Source organism: Physeter macrocephalus, chromosome 12 (assembly GCF_002837175.3).
Source record: "Physeter macrocephalus isolate SW-GA chromosome 12, ASM283717v5, whole genome shotgun sequence".
NCBI lineage: Eukaryota > Metazoa > Chordata > Mammalia > Artiodactyla > Physeteridae > Physeter > Physeter macrocephalus.
This window is the reverse complement of record NC_041225.1, coordinates 10,522,531-10,541,687: the sequence shown is the minus strand read 5'-3', so window position 1 is coordinate 10,541,687 and position 19,157 is coordinate 10,522,531. Positions and strand designations below refer to the sequence as shown.

The following is a 19,157-nucleotide window of genomic DNA, read 5'->3' as shown; positions in this document are numbered from 1 at the left end:
CAGCTTGTGAGGACCGGCCACCCGTAGCGATGCAGACGACAGGCTTTTTCCACTGCTGGGGTGAGGGGCAGCCGAGCTTCTGGGTCTCACGGGACAGTGTTGGGGCAGGCAGTGAAAAGGGGGGGCCGGAACTGAGAGAGGAAAGGGGAAGCCCCCAGTCCCCTGCCCCGTGAACCCCCCCCATGAGGTCACGCCCATCTGACACCTGGCAGGTGTCCCTCTCCCCACCTGGCAGCCCTGGGCCTGACTCTCAGCTCCCCCTCAGGGGTCCAGGGGGTGTGAGGAAGGTGGCCAGGCCTTGCCCTCCCCTCCCCACCCCCGCCAATGCTGGCCTCCCAGCTGCCAGCCCTGCCCCAGCACACCCCAAGGGCCCCACTCAGGCCACCCGGTGACTGCTCCCAGGAGGTGCCCAGATTCCAGGCAGACATCTCCCAGAAGTTTCTGGAGGTGGCGGCGGTTCTTAAAAAAGGCTTCCTGTCATCCTGCAATCAGCTGAGGCGCCAAGCGCTGAGCGTTTCATTAATGTCACTGCTCTCCCAGAGCGTCTCCGTGTTGCCTTCTGATGAGCTGACGGCAGTCTCTGCACTCCCTCTGCCCCCGACCCTTCTTCCTCAGGTTGGCGACTTTCTGCTGCCCTGCCCACACCGTGCCCTCCCGGGCACCTTCTTTCTGCCCCGTCTCCTCCAGCCCGGGTTTTATGAAAACAGTCACTTCTAACCATCTCCCATTTTAAGAGCTTTGAGAAGAAAAAACAGTTCGGCAGCGTCCAGGATACCTAATTAGGTGGCCTTCAGGCACCTTAGAGGAGGAAGAAAAGTCACAACTGGTACAAGAAGGGGAAGGGAAGAAACACCATTAAAAGAAAACAAGGGGAAACCAAATAAAGAGCAGAGATAAAGAGTCGGGAGAAAACAGCGGCGCCTGAGAAACACGGATTCCAGCCGCCAACTTTTACGGCGTCCAGCCCTGTTATTCATAAGCGAGTTTCCTCTCTCACAAAGGACCTTTTGCACGGTTTTCCCTGCTGCCTCCAAACCAGCTGCTTGTGCTGTTGTATCCTGAGTGATGATGAGGCTCTGAAAGGGTTTTTTGGGAACAGATGGCCAGGGGAGAGCTGGGGAATGTGCCAGCAGAGCGCTGGGCGGGCTGCCAGGGCCTGCGGTGACTGAGTGCTTGGGCTTCCAGCTCGCGTGCTTTCCCTGCCCTCTGCCCTCCGTGGCGCCAGCAGGCCTTCCCAGCGAGCGCTCGGAACATCTGGAGTCTGGGGCTGCCAGGAGGGGGGGGGCCGCGGCGGCCGGGCGGGGGGACCCTCTGTTCCAGCGGAGCTCCCAGGGCCTCGCCACCAGGCCCGCCTTGTGGAACAGCTAATCAAAACCACAGCGCCCGAATGGGAACCAGGCGTGCTCCCAGCTGCAGCCAGAGGCCGCCAGGGCGACTTAACCCGGTGTCAGGCCTCGCTGGCGGCGGCACTGGGGGGCGGGGGGCTGCTGACACCCCCACCTCGACCGGCCAGGCCCACCCCTTGCCACCCCCAGCGGTCTGTGGGCTCCCCGCGGCTAAATGGAGCCTGCAAGCGCCGCAGTCCGGCCGCTTACATAAGAGCTGCTGCTCCTGACAAGGCCCAGCACCCGCGTTTGCTGGGGGTCCCCGCGTGCAGGCCACCCTGCTGGGCGGTATGTGAGTTTCAGGGCCCGGGCGCAGCGGAAGAGCTCGGAGTTTGGAACCAAAGAGACGCATGCTCAAAGCAGCTCCACCACTTCCTCGCCGCATGGCCTTGGGCAAGTGGCTGCCCTTCTCTTGGCCTCCGTTTCCCCTCCGTGCAACGGGGAAGTGGTGCTAACTTGTGGGGTTAGCCTAAAGGGTAGAGATAGAGTATGGGAGGTGCTCGGCACGCGGTGGGCACTCCCCACTCGGTCAGCGGGATCGTTGGTGAGAGTCGGTCTATTAGCATTATTACCACGTACAACCACACGTTATGCACGTTCTTTGGTACGAATCCGTGAACTTTGAAAGCCCAGGGATTTCCGGGCTGGCTAGGTGCTCGCCCCCCTTTAAGGATGCAGGGCCAGGGGGTTTGCCCTGAATGCTGGACAAACAGGAGTCCCCCATTCAGAACTATTTGCCCTTATCTGCCTTTTGTCTGGTCGTTCATCCATTCCAGGCACTGCCCTTTCCTGAGATGATCCTTCCTGGGATTCCATATGAAGTTGTTACCTTGTGGCTGTAAATTCATGAGATTTCCCTTCTGGCACTGGGAAAAGGCCAGCCCTTTCTCATACTGGATCTCCTTTAATCCTTCCAGCAAGGTGGCGAGGAAGGTTTATAAGCTCACACTTTACACACGAGAGAACGGGGGATCAGAGAAGTTAGGGAACACACCCAAGGTCACATGGGTAGGAAGTACCAGTGCCATGATTCAAACCCAGGTCTCCAGCGCCAAAGCCGACACTTCCCCTACTTCATGGTCTTGCCAAGGGTCTCCCCGTTGTATGTGCCTTAAAGTTAAATGACAGCACCAGAGAGAACTGAAAGGAACTGTAGGGTTCTCTCAACTCAACACCCACCTATAGCATCCTGGACCACCGAGCCTCTGAAGGGGTTTTCAACGGGGCACCCCGGCTCGAAGAGGTACCCTGGAGGTTAGAGCATCCGAGGGGACTTTTCACGTCTCTGACTTTCTGAGCATGAGAGGTGGGTTCTTTCTCATTGTCCGAGACCCCAACGTTTCATTCATACACAGCGCGGTGGGGAGAAGGGTGGGGTCTGTGAGTGCGTGTCAGGAGGGGAGAGGAGGAGGAGGAGGTGAAGACAGTGTGAAAGGAGAGGGGAAAGCAGCGGCCCAGTCTCTCCCCCACCTCGGGACCACCCGGGGAACAGCAGAGGGCCAAGTTCTGCGTTCCAAGGAAGCCAGCTCCAAGCTAACCTGGGGGGGCTCCCCAGCCCACGACCCCTCCATCCCAGTCCCTGCCAGCCGTGTTGGACTAACGGTGTCAACTGTGAGAGAAGAAACGGCAGCTGAGAGAACACTCCATGTTAGAACAAACAGCTGGCGACAAACGTCTATGTAATTGGAATGCCAGAAAAAATAAATTGCATCCATTTTTATGACGAGAAGGGAATTTGATGGTGGTTTCCCACCCACCCCCCTTTCTTTCCCAGCGTAGACGGACTCCATGGGCTTTGAAAGCACATGGTATTTAACTCAGTAACATGGCTTGGAGGATGTGGAGACAGGACCTCCTCTCACCACCCCATTTCCATGTGGGGGGCGGGACAGGGAAGTGATAGGAGCCCCGGGCACCTCTCCTACTGGCCAGTTCCTCGGGCCTCTGAGCCTCAGATTCATTGTTCCTGGGACAACATCAGGACCCACCTTGAAGGGGTGACGGGAGGAGTCAACGGGGTGATATGTCAGAAGTACTAAGCACCCAGCACCACGCCTGGCGTGGGATCCAGGCTCTAAGAACGTCAGGTAGTGTCAGTATTCTCCGGGTGCACTGCACTGGGGTCCCAACAGTCTCTGTGAGCAACTTTCGGATGTGTGTGAAATGCCCGTGATGGAAGGAGGGGAAGGGAGAGTAAATGCCTGTTGTCATTTAGACAGAAAAAGGAGCTGAGGTGACCTCAGTTCGGAAAGTCTGACCAGAAGGGGCCTTAGGGGCTTCCCTGATGGCGCAGTGGTTGACAGTCCGCCTGACGATGCAGGGGACACGGGTTCGTGCCCCGGTCCGGGAAGATCCCACATGCCACGGAGCGGCTGGGCCCGTGAGCCATGGCCGCTGGGCCTGCGCGTCCGGAGCCTGTGCTCCGCAACGGGAGAGGCTGCAACAGTGAGAGGCCCGCGTACTGCAAAATCAAAACAAAACAAAACAAAACAAAACAAAACAAAAAATCCACCTGCCAATGCAGGGCACACGGGTTCGAGCCCCGGTCCGGGAAGATCCCACATGCCGCGGAGCGGCTGGGCCCGTGAGCCATGGCCGCTGGGCCTGCGGGTCCGGAGTCTGTGCTCCGCAATGGGAGAGGCCACAACAGTGAGAGGCCCGCGTACCGCAAAAAAAAAAAAAAAAAAAAAAAGAAGGGACCTTTTAAGTCACTTCTGGGGTCAACTCACCTTACAGAAGTGGAGACCAAAGCCCCAATGGGGGTGACTGTGTACGTGGCAGGTGGGGACAGAGACAGGACAGTGTCCCTCAATGGGGACTCTGGGGATACACGAGACCCTGCACACGAGGGGCTGGATCCAGCCAGAGCAGGTGCTGGAGTCTCTGCCTCACATGCTCTGGGGCTCTGGAACAGACCACAGAAAGAGCAGGTGCCACCCGGTCCTGCCCGAGGCTTGGTTTCAGCCACCCAGACAGAACCCTCTCGGCTCCCACTGACCTCCCAACCCAAAACCAATGTGCTACCTCAGCTGGCCCCCAGCACCAAAGATACAGAAGTCTGCACCCAAGATGTTCTTCCCAACAGGAGTCCGGCTACCCTCGAACCTGCCATCACCACAAAAAGCCTCCCCTGCCCAGAAAGCAGCAGGAAGAGAGAAGACGCGGTTGAGCTGTGCCAGCCTCAGTGCCTCCTCTGGCACTGGACCACCCACAGGGTGAGAAGCAGCCTCTGGCCTTGCAGAGCCAGCCTTCCCTGCCCAGCTGTCACACACGGCTACAGTCACAGCTCCGGGGTCACCAATCGGTGCCCAGGCGTCTGGTAGGGCCCTTAGCTCAGCGCACCATAATGGACTTATCTCTCCCCGCGCCCCCACCACGCCAACCTGGGGCCTGTGAGAAACCTGGGGGCAGGAACTTACTGGCCATTTATCGCCAGGGCTTAAGCTATGCCATCAGTGTTAGTAGCTGCTGCTGCTGTTATTATTATTATTATTATTATTATTATTCACTGGAAGGCAGTGCCCTAGATTGTGGGAAATTGGTCCTCTCCTATCCCACAGGTCCGGCAAGGCCCACCCTGCTCAGGTGTGGAACAGTTCTGCTTCTCTTCCTTCTCCTCCTCAGAAGCTCCCAGGAGTTGCTGCTTTAAAAACAGGAGCTGCGGAAACATGGCCCAGAGCCAGGTGCTTAATGTGCATTATCTCCGGCTGCAGCCGGAGCTCGAGCTGAGATCTGCAGAGCCCTTCCACTCCTCCCACCTGTCTCTCCGCTTGGCAGCCTCCAACGGGCCTCTCTGCACGACCAGGGCTTCCAAACGGACCCTGGACCCTCAAAGTCACTTCCTGTGAGGCCCAGATATAGAGGACTCACCCGTCAAGGGATATGGGTCCCCACCCCCAGCAAGGAAGGGCTGAAATGGGCAAAAGGAGGTGCCTGGGGCCTAGACGGTAAGTAAAGATCACTTTAAATCCCATTCTTAACACAGGTCTGGAGGGACAAGGCAGCTCATCAGGGGACACAGAGTACAATCTGTCAAGGAGGCGTTCTGGAAAAGGGTGGCCCAGGCTCTGGGGCACATGAATTGTGAGAGAGCCACGCTCTGCGGGACAGCTCAGATAGCCATCAGTGGCATTGGTGATGATCATTTATGGAAGACTTCCTTTCAGCTGGTCACTTACATCAGCATGTTTTCTAGTTTCTTCCTTTCTTTATCCTTCATTAGAATGTAAGCCTGACTCACTTCCATCCCCAAACCCTCAGGCTGCCCTGAATGGCCGCAGGGGAGGGGCAACAGGGGCTTGATTTGAGCCTCACATCCACCTGCCCTGTCTACAGGGACTTCGGAGGGTCAAGCCCGCCCCATCGCAAATACCCATCACAGCGCCCATGTGCTGAGGATGGGATTCCCCAACACGGAACTCACTGCCAGTGCTCGATAAACACTGAATGAATGAATGTATGAACAAATGAAGGAATGTGTCTCCAGGGACACCAGCTCCCTCGGTTCTGGTTAACAAAATGGTGGCCTATCCCAGGCACTCAGGGCCACTGGGCGGGTCACCAAAGACCATCCCTGAGGGCACCCTGAAACTCACCTACCTGCATGGTGACAGATGCAGGAAGGCACACACACCGGGAGTGGGGTGGTGCTGTGATCTGCCAATCTACCAGGGCAGTTACAGGGCCCCAAAGGCCTCAGATGTCCCAGCAGCCCCAAGACCCTGTCCCATCCCTCCCCCTAAGTCCTCTGGGCAATGGTGGTTGTCCAGGCACGGTCCTCGGAAGATGGCAGCCTCAGGACAGCCCGCTCGGCAGGAGGGGCTGCAGGATGCCAGGGGCCCCTTGCCCTTCAGAGGTGAGGCAGGACCTCTGCTTAGAAGGGCCTTGGAAATCTCTGATGTTTCCACCATCCCCGTTTATTGAGGAGAAAACTGAGGCAAGAAGAGGTAAAGAAATGGGTCCAAAATGATACAGCTAGTAGGTGATGAGCCGGGCCTTGAACTCAGGGCTGTTTGATGCTCTTACCCACAATCTAACACCTCAGTCTCCCAATCTGGGCAATGGGGAGGCTGGACCAGATAGTCTCTAAGGTGTCTTAGATTTGATGTGATTTCAGAGGAAGCCAAAAGCTCGTCTCTCCTGGGCATCGTCACCCCACCACCCCCCTTCTTCCCTCACCTCCCAAGCATCTAGTTTCCTCCCCAGCCCAGCGCACTTGCTCCAATCAAAGAACAGGGAAGGAGGGGGGCCCAGCACTCTGGCCTTTGGTGGCTGACGGGAGGACTTGGGGAGGGGGGGATGAGGGGCAGAGATGGGGGAAACGGCGCCTGCCCACCCTGTCCATCCACACCTCCGACCGACCACCACCGAATGCCAGGGGAAGTTCACCGAGAGTTTACAACCCTCCTTTGTCACAGAGCGCTGCATGGAGCCATCAATCACGCCCTTAATTTACCCGTGTCACTTTCTAGAGGAAAGCCGCCCTTCGAGCAGCCAGTGGCACTTCCTCTCTCACCCACTTGATGAAGATTTCATCTAATTGGTCCACATTAAATCACCCCCAGGATCCCAACGTGCCATCACCGCAGCAGCGGCAGTGGCTGGCGGTGGGGACATGCCGGGGGCCCTCCCTGCTGTGGGCAGAAGAGTCCACAGAGGGCCTCCCTGGCTGGAAGCCTCTTGAAGGGGCCCCTGGGAAACCTGGAGAACCCAGAGAGGGGCCTCCTTGAAAGGGGGGGGCTGGGGGAGGAATGTCAGGGATGCGGGGAGGGGCCAGCCAGGAAGGAAGGAGGAAGTGGTAGGAAGGAATGAATGGAGGATGCCAGAGTCACTTGGCTCCCCGCCCCACTCCCCATCCCTGGATGCCCAGGGGAGCCAGGCGTCTCTAACCACCTCTACCCTCTTCATGGATGCAGACTGGGTCCCACCCTCCGTCTCTCTCCGTCTAGCCTCGTGGGCACAGAGATCCAGAGGGTTGCCATAAGCCTTGCTCTGCACAGCCTGGCAATGACCCCCAACTGGAAATGCTGGAAGCCTAGGCCATGTGGGAAGCATAGCTGTGCCCGACACTTTCCTCCTGCCCGTATTTCTCCAAGCACATCAGGCTTTGTACAGGCCGTTCTCTCTGCCTCAGATGTTCTTCCTGCTTCATCTGCCCGGTGACCTCCTGGCTGTCCTGCTAATCCCAGCTCAAACACCACTTACACAAAGATGACCTTTCAAACTCCCTTGGGCAGGAGAGGTAACCTGTCCCTGCTCTGCCTCGCCTTCCCTGCCCCAGCACAGGCCTCCGGGGCCTCCTTTACTACACTCTTCTGCCCTTATCCACAGGCAAGAGGGTCTCTGAGCATCCTGTGAGCTGCAGGGGTGCTGCGACCATATGTTTATCATTTTTATACCCCTGCCCGGCAAGCGTGGCACATGGCCGGGGCTCAGTAAATCTCTTCAGAATGAATGAATGAATGAATGAATGAATATCACGTGCCTTGATGCGTGGCCTCAGGTAACCCACAGGCCAAGTCACATTACCGAAACACACCCTGAAATGACATCAATCAGGGGTCGCCTGGGGGATTCATCCTAAGAGCATGTAAGGCCAGAAAGAGCTTCAGAGATAAGCTGTCCTCCTCATTTAAGTGATGAACAAACGCAGGCCCAGGGTGACTGTCCCAGGTACCCAGCAGCCCCATTCCCAGGAGTAGAGTCACACACAGTCCCAGGGGCCTGAGGAGCCCTGAAGCTGGCACGAACCCCAGCAAAGCTCCTAAAGGCCGAGCTCACCGGTCCCTCTGGAAGCCTGGGGGAGTGAGGGGCTCCCCAGGTTCCTGTCCCCACCTCTCTGTCTTCCCAGGAGGCTGCTGCCTGCGTGGCTGGCACGTACCTTGCGTTTCTTGGCACGGCCCTCGGCCTGCAGGGTGCGGGTACAGCGCTGCACACACTCGGAGAAGCTGAGGTTGCTACGGTCGGCGCTGTAGTCGAGGTCGGCCAGCCGCGCCAGGGACAGGATGTAGTTACAGGCGATCCTCAGGATGGCCAGCTTGGACAGCTTCTGCCCATATGAGTAACATGGCACCTGGAGGGTGAGAAGGCGTCAGGAGGGGCTGCCAGGGTCTCTGCTGAGAACGGCCCGGGGGCACCTCAGCCAGGCAGGTGTAGGGCCCCTCACGCTGACATCTGCACCGCCGGACAGGGGACTGCAGGGCGGCAGAGGGGGCCCATCTAATCCCTCAACCCGGATTTTATTCCCTGTCCTAAGCACCCGCCGTTTCCACACACACAACCTTGGGAGGCATCCACATTCCCAAGTCACAGGGGAAGAGACCGAGACTTAGCTCTTGCCCGAACGACAGGGAGCACGAAAGCACAGTGAGTTCCCCCAGGGCAGGGCTCCACCCGCCTCCCTCCCTGAGAAGGAATCTCTCAGAGAGAACCGATGTTTTTTAGCCCTGAGGGTCTATTTACTCATTCAGTGGCACTTGTCTTGCTGGGCACTTGGGGTCCGACAACAAATAATAACTCGGGTCTGCCATCAGAGAACTTACACTCAAGAGTGATGTTATAACGTCAGAGCAGAGTTAGGTGCCCGGGACTCTGGGAACGGACCAGAAGCAAAATACCAGTGCTCAGCTGGGGAGCCCACACATGATTGGCTTTCTTTTGCTTTTCTCTTTTTCTTTCTGCCCTCTGGACCTGGGGTGCTGCTGGGCATTGCAACAGGACAGCCCCAACCAGACTTGACAGCCTTGACATTCATCACCAACTAGACACTCACTAATGGCACAGAGATTTGTATGGGTGAAGCGATGGAGTCTCTAACATTGTCCACCAATGCTCCTGCTGCTTGAGCAAAAAGCTACAAAGACTGCAGCAGAGTTCTGTGTCGTAACACGGAGACATCACCACAAAGTCCACCTGACAGGTGCCAACCGGTAGAGCTGCTCCGATGCGTCGTTCACCTAGATGGCCCAAATGTGCACCGCAACCAAGGCTGCGGCATCCTCCTCTCTATGGCTCTCCAGGATCTACACGCAGCTTCCATCCCTACCACGGATACCTGGTACTAACCCTCAGCCCACAGAGAGTGGGGCGCCTTGCAGGGACCACTCAACAAGTATGCCGGGCACTGTTCCGGACCAGTGGTTCTCAGCCGGGGACAATGTTGTCCCTTAGGGGCAGCTGGCAATGTCTGCAGACATTCTTGATCGTCACCACCGGGGAGCAGGCGGGGAGGGGCTATTGGCCTGTAGTGGGCAGAGGCCAGCTGCTAAACATCCTACAACGCTCAGGATCCTACGATGCCTCCACAACAAAGAACGACCCAGCCCAAAATGTCAGCAGCGCTGCGGTCAAGAAAGCATAATCAAGAGAGCCGCTTCAGACGAGGACCCTAAACACGTCAACATCTTGATCTCACGCTAAAGCTCACTTCGTCCAGGAGCTTTCCCTGACCTCCTACCCAACCCTACCCCGGGGACTAGGGCTGCCTCCCCTTGATGGTGCTCTAATAGCCGCCATCTGTCCTTAACTCCTGATTACTGTGACTCATTTAATGGTCAGTCTCTGTGTGAGCTGTCAGGGGAAGGCCTCTGTATGCAGAGCCTAGCCCATGTCCTCCTGCCCATCATCGGCCTCCAAAGGGTTTGTTGACTGAGGGAATGAATGAACAAATGAATGCTCTCCCTCCATATCTATCAGGTGACTCCAGAAGGTTTAGAACTGGGTTCAAAACCGTTCTCTCTCTCTCTCCTTTTTTTTTTTTTTTTGGCCACGCCGCTCAGCCTGTAGGATCTTAGTTCCCGGACCTGAGATTGAACCCGCGCCCCCTACAATGGAAGCATGGAGTCCTAACCGCTGGACCGCCAGGGAATTCCCAAAATTCTCTGAGGATAAAGATTTAGTTATTTGGTGCAGAGGTGAAGCTCGTACACCTTTTGGTCACCTGGGCTAACTCCTGGCTCTAGCTACAAACCCTGGGCAAGAGACATAACCGTTCTGAGCCTAGGTGTCCTTGTCATATTGCTAACAGGACTGACCACACAGCTCGGTAAGGACTAAAGGAGATGGCTTATGCGCTGCACAGAGTAAGGCCTGATACAAGTCAGTGACATTATTACGGTGGGTGTTGCAGAGGGTCTCTAAAGAGGGGCTCCAGAGAGGGTGAGAAGCAGGAGATCTGGAGCCAGGACAGAGTGCCTGCTCCTTCCCCACCCCCTGGGGGTCCTGAGACCACAGGCCCGAGGTGAGGTTTGCTGTCACCTTTCAAAATCCTCTAGCAGCCAAGGAGTTGCCCTTCACCAGGCCAGGAAACACAGGGAGGGGCAGGGAGGTGACACAGGGACCACCAACTCCTGTGCATTCCCCTTCCCCCTCCCAGCCCTGGCCACAGCTCCAAACCCATCTGAGAAAAGCCTGCAGAACAATGCACTTTGCCTGTTCTCATCCAGAGTCCAGAGAATCTTGCTTTATCAGCCTGAACAAATAAATAAGGTCTGTGGCACAGAAAGGTTCCCTGGGGCAGGAGCATGGGTCTCAGGGACCAGACTAGCACCTCTGCCTCCCCTGCACCCAGGGAGGGAGTGTCTGCCTGGTGGAGGCTCTGGACACCGGGCACAGCTCTGTGACACAGGTCCTAGTGTGCTGTTACCCAGAGGCCATGCTGGGAGTTACCCAGCTCTTTGAGCCCTGGGCCCTGAGCAGCTGGGCTTCTCTGCCAGCAGGGAGCAGGGATCTTGGAAGGGATCTGCACATGGGGATCCAGGGCCATTGCAGGACCACAGAGCAACAGATGAGGTCAAGGCCGACCTAGGGGCTCCCGTGCCAAGTTCTGAGCCAGTTTTGCCCCAGATTTGTCACTCTGTCCCACTGCTTGTGTCAAAGTCCAGGTCTAACAAGAAAACCATCTATTGAGGGGGCTTCCCTGGTGGCGCAGTGGTTAAGAACCCGCCTGCCAGTGCAGGGGACACGGGTTCGAGCCCTGGTCCGGAAAGATCCCACATGCCGCGGAGCAACTAAGCCCGTGTGCCACAACTACTGAAGCCCGCACGCCTGGTGCCCATGCTCCGCAGCGGGAGAAGCCGCCTCAATGAGAGGCCCGTGCACCGCAGCGAAGAGTGGCCCCAGCTCGCCGCAACTAGAGAAAGCCCTACATCATGTTGCAACGAAGCCCTAATGCAGCCAAAAATAAATAAATAAAATAAATAAGTTGAGAAGCAACTGTGGAGTTTAAAAAAAACCAAACCCATCTACTGAGCTCTGGTTGTTTACCTGGCACCGGGGTCACTATTTACAGGTAGTTTTAGCCCATTGAAACTTTCCGCCAAATAAAGATTGTTACCCCATCTGCACATGAGGAAACAGAGAGGTGACATATTGGGCCCCAGGTCACTCAGCTAAGAGTGACCTGGTTGGAGCCAGAAGCTCGTGTGTTTATCGCCCAAGGAAGGCGGGCTCTCCAAGCTCCCACCAGGAGCTTGGCCACTGAGCTCTCCAAACTCCCGCCACCAGCGGTGGGGATCCTGGTGCCCACGGCCCAGGATGCAGCAACTGGGCCCCCGAAAGCCCAGCTCAGAGGCACCCTGGCCTATGAGGATCTGATTCTAGGAGGTAGGTCAAGAAGGTAAGGCAGAAAGAGCTGGTCTGAATCCCAAACAGCGGGGTGACTTTGGACAGGTAGCTTCACCTCTCTGAGCCTCAGTTTTCTTATCTGGAGAGTGGGAATAATGCCTGGGTACCCTGGATGACTCTTGGAACCAGGTCACCCCCTTGCTGTTTCTTGTGATCTACTAAGGCCAGGCAGAGGGCTGGGTGTTGTGAATATAATTCATCTTTAAACAGCGCCGTGAGGTGGAAATGACGACTTCCACTTTACAGAGAAGCATTTGATGCCCAGGGAGGGTAAGAACTTCCTGTATCTCTCAGCTGATGAAAGATGAGCTGGGTTTTGAACTCACACCTTAGCTGGGCTCTTTCCAATCAGCCAGAAGCAACGGCTTGGGGGTATGGATGAGCATCTATAGCCTATGGTGGGGAGGTGGGCAGCCCACCCTTCTGAGCAGGGGATGGAGAGTTCTGGAGTCCACGGGACCCCAGCCTTGGTGCGTTACCTCTCTGAGCATCCACGGCGAGGCCCAGAGCCCAGCCATCCCACCACCTGCCGGAGACCACACAGCAGTCATCTGCTCAGCCTGGGCGGAGGACAGAAGCCAAAGGAGGCAGCAGGGCCACTCGGCTCCAGCTGCTGACAGGCGGCAAAACTTCCTGTAAAGTCAAAAGACCTGCCTCACGCTCACCCCACAAGAACTGTTACGCTTCAGAGGAGCAGGTGCAGGATAGGGATTTTTCACCAGGTCCCACGTGCCCCTAAAAGATTCCATCCCACCTACCCCACGCTGGACCCTCTCCTGGCTCCAGCAAGCGGGAAAAAGCAGGAAGGGCACTGGCCTGGGATGCTGAGGACCTAGCTCTACCCCGGGCCATCCACGCGATCTTAGGTCCACAACCTTAGGGGACCTCAGTTTCCTCACCGATAAAATGGGTATCAGAATACCTGCTACCTCAGAATGGAATCGCCATGGGCAGATGTAGGGAGGCGCTACAGAAAAGCAAAGCCAGGAACCAACCAGCCAATGCAGGGGAGGCCTGGAAGTTCTCCACCCTCTTGCCTCTGTGCCAACTCCTACCCCCGCGTCAGACCCAACCCAAGATGCCCACTGAGACTCCTGGACCCACAGAGCTCCAACATCACTGCATCCCCGGCACACAGCTGAGCACTTGATTCCATTTGACATTCTTCTCTAATCGGCGGCTCGTGTCAGTGAGTGCTGGCTCACTGGGATGAAACCGCGCTACACAGAGCTGTTCAAGGTCCTTGTCGAGTTCTATTTAAACAAAATCCCAACCTGCTACACAGCAACGAGGCTGGACCCCGAGAACCTGGGTCTGAGTAGTTAAGAGCCATGGCCCAGGGCCAGACAGGACAAATCCTGGTCACTCACTCCACCTCTGTAAGCGTCCCCATCTGTGAAATGGGAAGGCAGCACGACAACAGGGCCAGGTAAGGCACTTCACCCCATGCACCGAGGCTCAACAAGCTGTTGTCCTGGTGACTGGATGCGAGCGGGCAGGAGAGAGGCTTCTGTCACCCCTCTCCCATCTGGATGCAAGCAGGTCCGTCCCCCATTCCCTGAGGAGGCGGGTACAGGTTGCAGTGGGGCCATGGGCCCCTGGCATCCTATGGGGTCTGAGATTGAGGGAGGTGCTGGGCTGGGGGTGCCATCCTCATGCTCCCTCCTGGGCCATCCTGAGTTCACCTGTTGAGGATTCCCTGACACTCCAGGGGCAGCAGAGGAGGGGGCCACTGGTTTGGCACTTCAGCAGGTCCTGAGGGCTCCCCCTTGCTGCCCCAGGCCTCTGCCTGACTAGGCTGCCATTCCTCCATCAATGCTGAGGGGCTTTGTGCTTCTCGGGGAGAGAGGAAATCTGCACAGATCTGCACACACACCAGATGCCCCGGGGGTGAGCACAGCCTGTGAACCAGAAGGTTCTGCGGGGGAGGCCGAGGCCCACAGCTCTGGCCCCTCCCCTCACCTGCCCAGCAAGGCCAGGCTTTCCCTTGGACCCTCTCCCACCCGGCCCGGAGCAGCCCTGCACATGGGCCAGGCCCAGCTATGCACACATTGCCTTCACGTGAGGCGGCGGGGAGGGCCCCGAGCAGCTGGGATGGTGGCATGTGCTGCGGCCTGACCATCTGCCCCGCATACACACACCCCTGGCCCCGCTGCCAGGGGGCCTCCCTCTCCCCCACCTGCACTTCTCATGGCCAAGCGGCCCCCCACTCCCATTCCCTTCCTGGGTGAGAGCATGATGGGTTGGACAACACAGAAGACTGTCTGGCTTCCCCCTGCTGGGGGTGGACAGCTCCGGGGTGGTCACCAGGCTGAAGAGCGGGGCCGTCAGGAGCCTGGGCCCTGGAGCGACTCGCTGACTCCTATTCGAATCCAGGCTCTGCAATGACAGCGGCACACAGCCACGCAGGCTGTGACTGCACCACGCCCGGGAGGGCGCTGGCACCCTGAAGCCTAGTGAATGGCAGGCCGGGGAGGCATGCAGTGCAAAACCCAGGAGTCCTCATGCGGTGGCCAAAGGCTGCAAGACCTCCACCAACTTACAGAAGTTCCCTGAACCTCGGCCTCACCATCCGTGAAACAGGGGTGGGAATGAGGGCGGGTGGCTGGGGGGGTGGGAACAATACCTACTTCATTAAATGCACTAATATGCATAACATGCTAAGCACACGACCCAGTACAAAGGAAGCATCTGATAAATGGCAGTTTCTATGATTATTATTATTATTATTATTATTTTTGTGTGTGTGTGTGTGGTATGCGGGCCTCCCTCTGCTGTGGCCTCTCCCGTTGCGGAGCACAGGCTCCGGACGCGCAGGCCCAGCGGCCATGGCTCACGGGCCCAGCCGCTCCGCGGCATGTGGGATCTTCCCGGACCGGGGCGCGAACCCGGTTCCCCTGCATCGGCAGGCGGACGCGCAACCACTGCGCCACCAGGGAAGCCCTATGATTATTATTAAAATGATTACAGAATTCTTATTTCTACATCTGTCAAGGCCTTTGCCCAGCACTGAGGACGTTGCAGACGTTCAAGAAATGTTCATTCCTCCTACGGGCCCCATTCCTTTCTTCATTCGCTCTCTGCAGAGAAGCGGTGTATGAGGTAAACATTATCACCATTTTCCAACTTTAGCAACTGAGGCTCAGAGAGGGAAAGTGACTTGTCCACGGTCACACAGAACGCATACAGCAGAGGTATAACTCAATCTCCGGCCTCCGGCCTCCCCGCCCAGTGCTCTTTTCACCGTACCAGGAAGCTGCTCAAAGAAATGAAGCCCCAAACCAGAGCCACAGTCCCAGAACTGACCTCGGTGCTGCGACAGCCACGGCCTCATTTCAGGAAAAAATATCCTTCTTCCTTACCCTCCTTTCCCAGGGTCCATTGCAGACAGTCAAGCCTAAGCCTAGATCCAGAGTCATAGCCTGCCTGGACAGGGGCACACACACACATACGCACACGAGTGTGTGTGCGTATTCACGTGCGCACTTTCTACAGGTGGGATACTGAGGTCCAGAGGAGGAAGGAGCGCCTCTGAGACACAGGACTTTCCCCATCGGATGGGGGCTGTGATGTGGACATGGTGAGTGTGCCCTAGCGATATTTCTTTCCCTCCCAGACAATAGACCGGTGCCCACCAGCAGCCTTTTTGGGGAAGAGACAGATGGACTGGGCAAGGGGGGTAACAAACCGGAGCAGGCGCTTCTGATCACGCATTTGTGTGTGCTTGGGCACGTGTACTGATCGTGTGTATAGGTACAGCTGTGTGTACCTGTGTGTGTGTGTGTGTGTGTGTGTGCACACTTTCTCCCTGAATTTGTCCCTCTTATATAGAACTTCCGCACAAGAAGGACAGAAGTGAAAGGAAACCACGATTAACAATCTCATCTCAGAGAGTCAGCCATGTGTACACCCACCTTCCGACTTAACAACACCGTGAGTGCAGGGCCCACAGCGATAATACAGCTGACATTGTGAGAAGCATTTGGCCAGGCGGGCATTCCAGAAGAAACTTCTGTCACCTTCCCTAACCCACTAGGTGATCTTGGAAGCGTTTCCTTCCTTCTTTCTCCAGGCCCCAGTTTTCCATTCCATTAAATGGAAAGCTAATTCAACCGACAGGGATGTTAAGATCAAATAAGATGGAATTTATTACTGAAAGAAGTTAAAGCCACTGGACAAATGAGATGTCGTTGAACACACAGAGACTGTGAATACTTTCTCAGAACTGAAAGAGGCAGCTGGAGGAGTAAAAAGGAAGCTGAACTGTCAGTTAAAGGACCTAGGTGCCAGCCCTGACCTTCCTCTCACCAGCTGTGATGCTCTGGCACGTGGCCTCCCCAATCTGAGAGGGGTTGCCCTAGCTGCAAGGTGAGCAGGTGGACAGTCATCTCTCTGCCATCTCATCCTTCCATCCTGGGCGGCAGGTAGCAGGATGCCCTCCAGGCTGCCACCCTCTGACACAGAGCCACTGCCTGAGCGTGAAACTGAATTCTCCACTGGGCCCACTGCCCAAGGTCCCAACTGTCTATGACAGTTATCTGACTCCTCCACTCCACTCCACCTCACTGACCAATCATCTTACTCAAGCCCAAATGTGACACTTTAGCTCAAAAGTCATAGAAATTCTTTTCCCTAGGAGTTTAATTCCCTTCCCATGGATGGACACAAGCACCTTCCCTGCCCCACCCACAGGAGGAAGAAGAGAGAGTGTGATCCAAAAAGAAGATCATGTTTTCTGAAATCCTTTGTTGTTGGCTAAAGCCCAGAGAGGGTGAGTAACTTTCCTGAAGTCACACAGGAAGTCAGCTGCAGAGCAAGCAAAAATCCTGACCATTCAAACCAGTCACATCCACCGCCCCAACCCTTCCCCATGCCCTGTGTGGGGTGGGGGCAGGGGGCACTTACCACACTCTTAGATCTCCGCTCTGTGAAAATGAGCAGCCTAGAATCCCAGGGCAGTCTCAATCTTGTCTAAGTGGAATTGTAAAACTGCCACTCCCCACTATGGGTAATTCTTGGACAAATATTCTTTCCCATCGGCCCCAGAAGACAGTGTCTGGTGAGGACAGCCCCCACCTGCCCCAAACTAAGAAGCCCCTAACCCACCCCAGAACTAGTTTCTGAAGATTCCCCGAACCAATCAGTCCCCTCAGCAGACCTGCCTGCTTCAGCATGCGCGGGCGGCGAAGGGCAGCAGTGGAGGGGATCTCCTGGGAAGGCTCTCTCCAGCCAATTCCTGAGGTCTCCCCTGCAGAGGGGGCTCAGGCTTGTACCGCGGGTCCTTAAGGACACCAGGAGCGAGGGGTGCAGAGCGCAGAAGTAACCTGAGTTCAGGGGCATTCCCTGCTGGGAGGTGGGGGCTGAGGAGGGGTTGACAGGTTCCCGCGGAATGCGGGACCCTTATGTTCTGGCAAAACCAGGACCACCCCTCCGCAGCATTCCGGGCCTCCAAGACCACGCCAAATTGCCGGAAGGGTAAGGGTCTTCCCCCTTTCCCCGCCGGAGACAGATTCCCACATTGCCCCTCTCCACTCCCCACCGCGCCCAAGGGACTCCGGGAGATAAATATTCGCTGCCATAAAAGTGAACTATGAGGGGTGAAGTCAGACGCGCAGACAGAGTCACCCCAGGGGGGATGGGGGTGGCTGTAACCAGGGCGTGCCCGAGCCAGAGATCTCGAACCTTCACCCCCACTTTGCAGACTAAGAGCCGTACCAACGCTGTGGCAAAGGTCACTGCCCCAGGAGGACCCAAACCTGTCTGGGCCCTGGGGCCGACCGGGCGGGGACAACCTGCCGCTTACCCACGCCCTCATTCTCCCTAAAGTCCCCCCGCCACTTACCCACCCACTCCCGCAGTCATACCCGGGCGCAGTGAGGGTGTGTGGCTGGGAGCCGGTACCTGCTTCCTGAGCGCCTCGAAGGCTGCGCTGATGGTGTGCACCCTCGTCCGCTCCCTGGCGTTCGCCAGGAGCCTCCGGGTCTGCTGCAGGGCTTTGATCTCGGAGGAGGCGGCTGTAGCTTCGCCCGGCCGTTTCCTAGGCGACGCGGAGGAATCCGGGTGGTTATTGTAAATTACGTGTGAAATTGACGAGTAAGAACTTTCCCCAGGGCGCGTGGGGGGGGCCGGGCGCACTGAGGGCTCCTGGGGAGCAGGGGCCGCCGACGGCGTGGGGCGTGCTGGCGGTGCGCACAGCAAGATGCGGGGACGTAGGCCGGGCTCCCGGAAAGGCTGTGCCTCGGGACCCCCAGGTACCTGGCCCTGGGGCGCTGGAGGCGGCGGCGGTGGCGGCGGCGTGGGGAGTCCCGGCCCCACTGCGCCCAGGGCGAAGCCGCGTTTCCGCGCGTCCAAGACCTCCGGAGCCCGGGCGCCCCCGCGCTCCCCGGCCGTGTCCGCGCCCCCACCTGAGGGAACGGCCGGCGCCACCCGGGCTGGCACCGGGGCCGGGACCGGCTGCAGCCGCTGGGTCCTGTCCCGCAGCCCGTTGGTGGCGGCGGCGCCGTGCTCGGGCGCTTCCAAGTCCAATCGGAAAGTTTTATAGCCGTTCGCGCGCCGCGCCGGCTCCTTGCCTTTCCTCTTGAGCTTCTTGAGGCCGTTCAGCTCCTTCACGCACACGGTCTTCCACGGCCCGTCCTCGAGAACCGGGATGTGCTTCATGGCGCGGGCAGCGCGCAAAGCAGGGGCGTGGGGCTGCCCGGGAAGCGCGCCCGCCGCGCTCGCTCTACACGCTGCGCGCCGGCTCTGCCCGGGCGGCCGCGGCGCTCAGCGCCTCGGAGTCTCCAGCTCTCCCCCTGCTCGCTCCCTCCCTCCCTCCCTCCCTTTCTCCCCCTCGTCCGGGGCAGCTGCGCCGCCGCCGGCTCCGCGAAGCCGCCGGGCTGTCCGTTCCCGGAGCGCTCAGAGTGTCATCTGAAGTCGCTGCCGCCGTGCCAGCATTTCTGGAGAACGCCCGCTGCGCTCCATCTGTGTTTGTTTAGCCTCAGTTTACACAGAAGCCCAATTCGCGAGATCAGTCAGCGCCGCCGCCCGGAGAGGAGGCAGCTCCCGCCGCAGCCTCCCCAGCCCCGGCCGCCCGAGCCGCGAGCGCCTTTAAAGAAACAGGAAGCATTTTTCAAAACAGCTGGGCTGCCGGCCGCCTCCTTTGTCCGCGTC

At 57.7% G+C, this 19,157-nt stretch overlaps 1 protein-coding gene across 6 annotated transcripts in view; it reads right to left on the bottom strand.

The window, feature by feature from the left end:
• Positions 1 to 18,760, bottom strand: part of ATOH8 (atonal bHLH transcription factor 8) — a 35,613-nt gene extending 16,853 nt beyond the window's left edge. For 2 of the 6 annotated variants that reach the window (XM_028497023.2, XM_028497024.2), the window contains exons 1-3: positions 17,910 to 18,760; positions 8,266 to 8,457; positions 4,962 to 5,043 (exon numbers count right to left, since the gene is read on the bottom strand). In XM_028497023.2, coding sequence (XP_028352824.1) covers positions 4,962 to 5,043; positions 8,266 to 8,457; positions 17,910 to 18,665 — 1,030 coding nt within the window. In that variant the 5' untranslated portion in view covers positions 18,666 to 18,760. Of the gene's footprint in view, positions 1 to 4,825; positions 5,044 to 8,265; positions 8,458 to 17,872 lie in introns of those variants that run through there. The other 4 variants (XM_007104775.4, XM_028497026.2, XM_028497025.2 and 1 more) reach the window with 3 other exon arrangements.
• Positions 18,761 to 19,157: the final 397 nt, after the last annotated feature.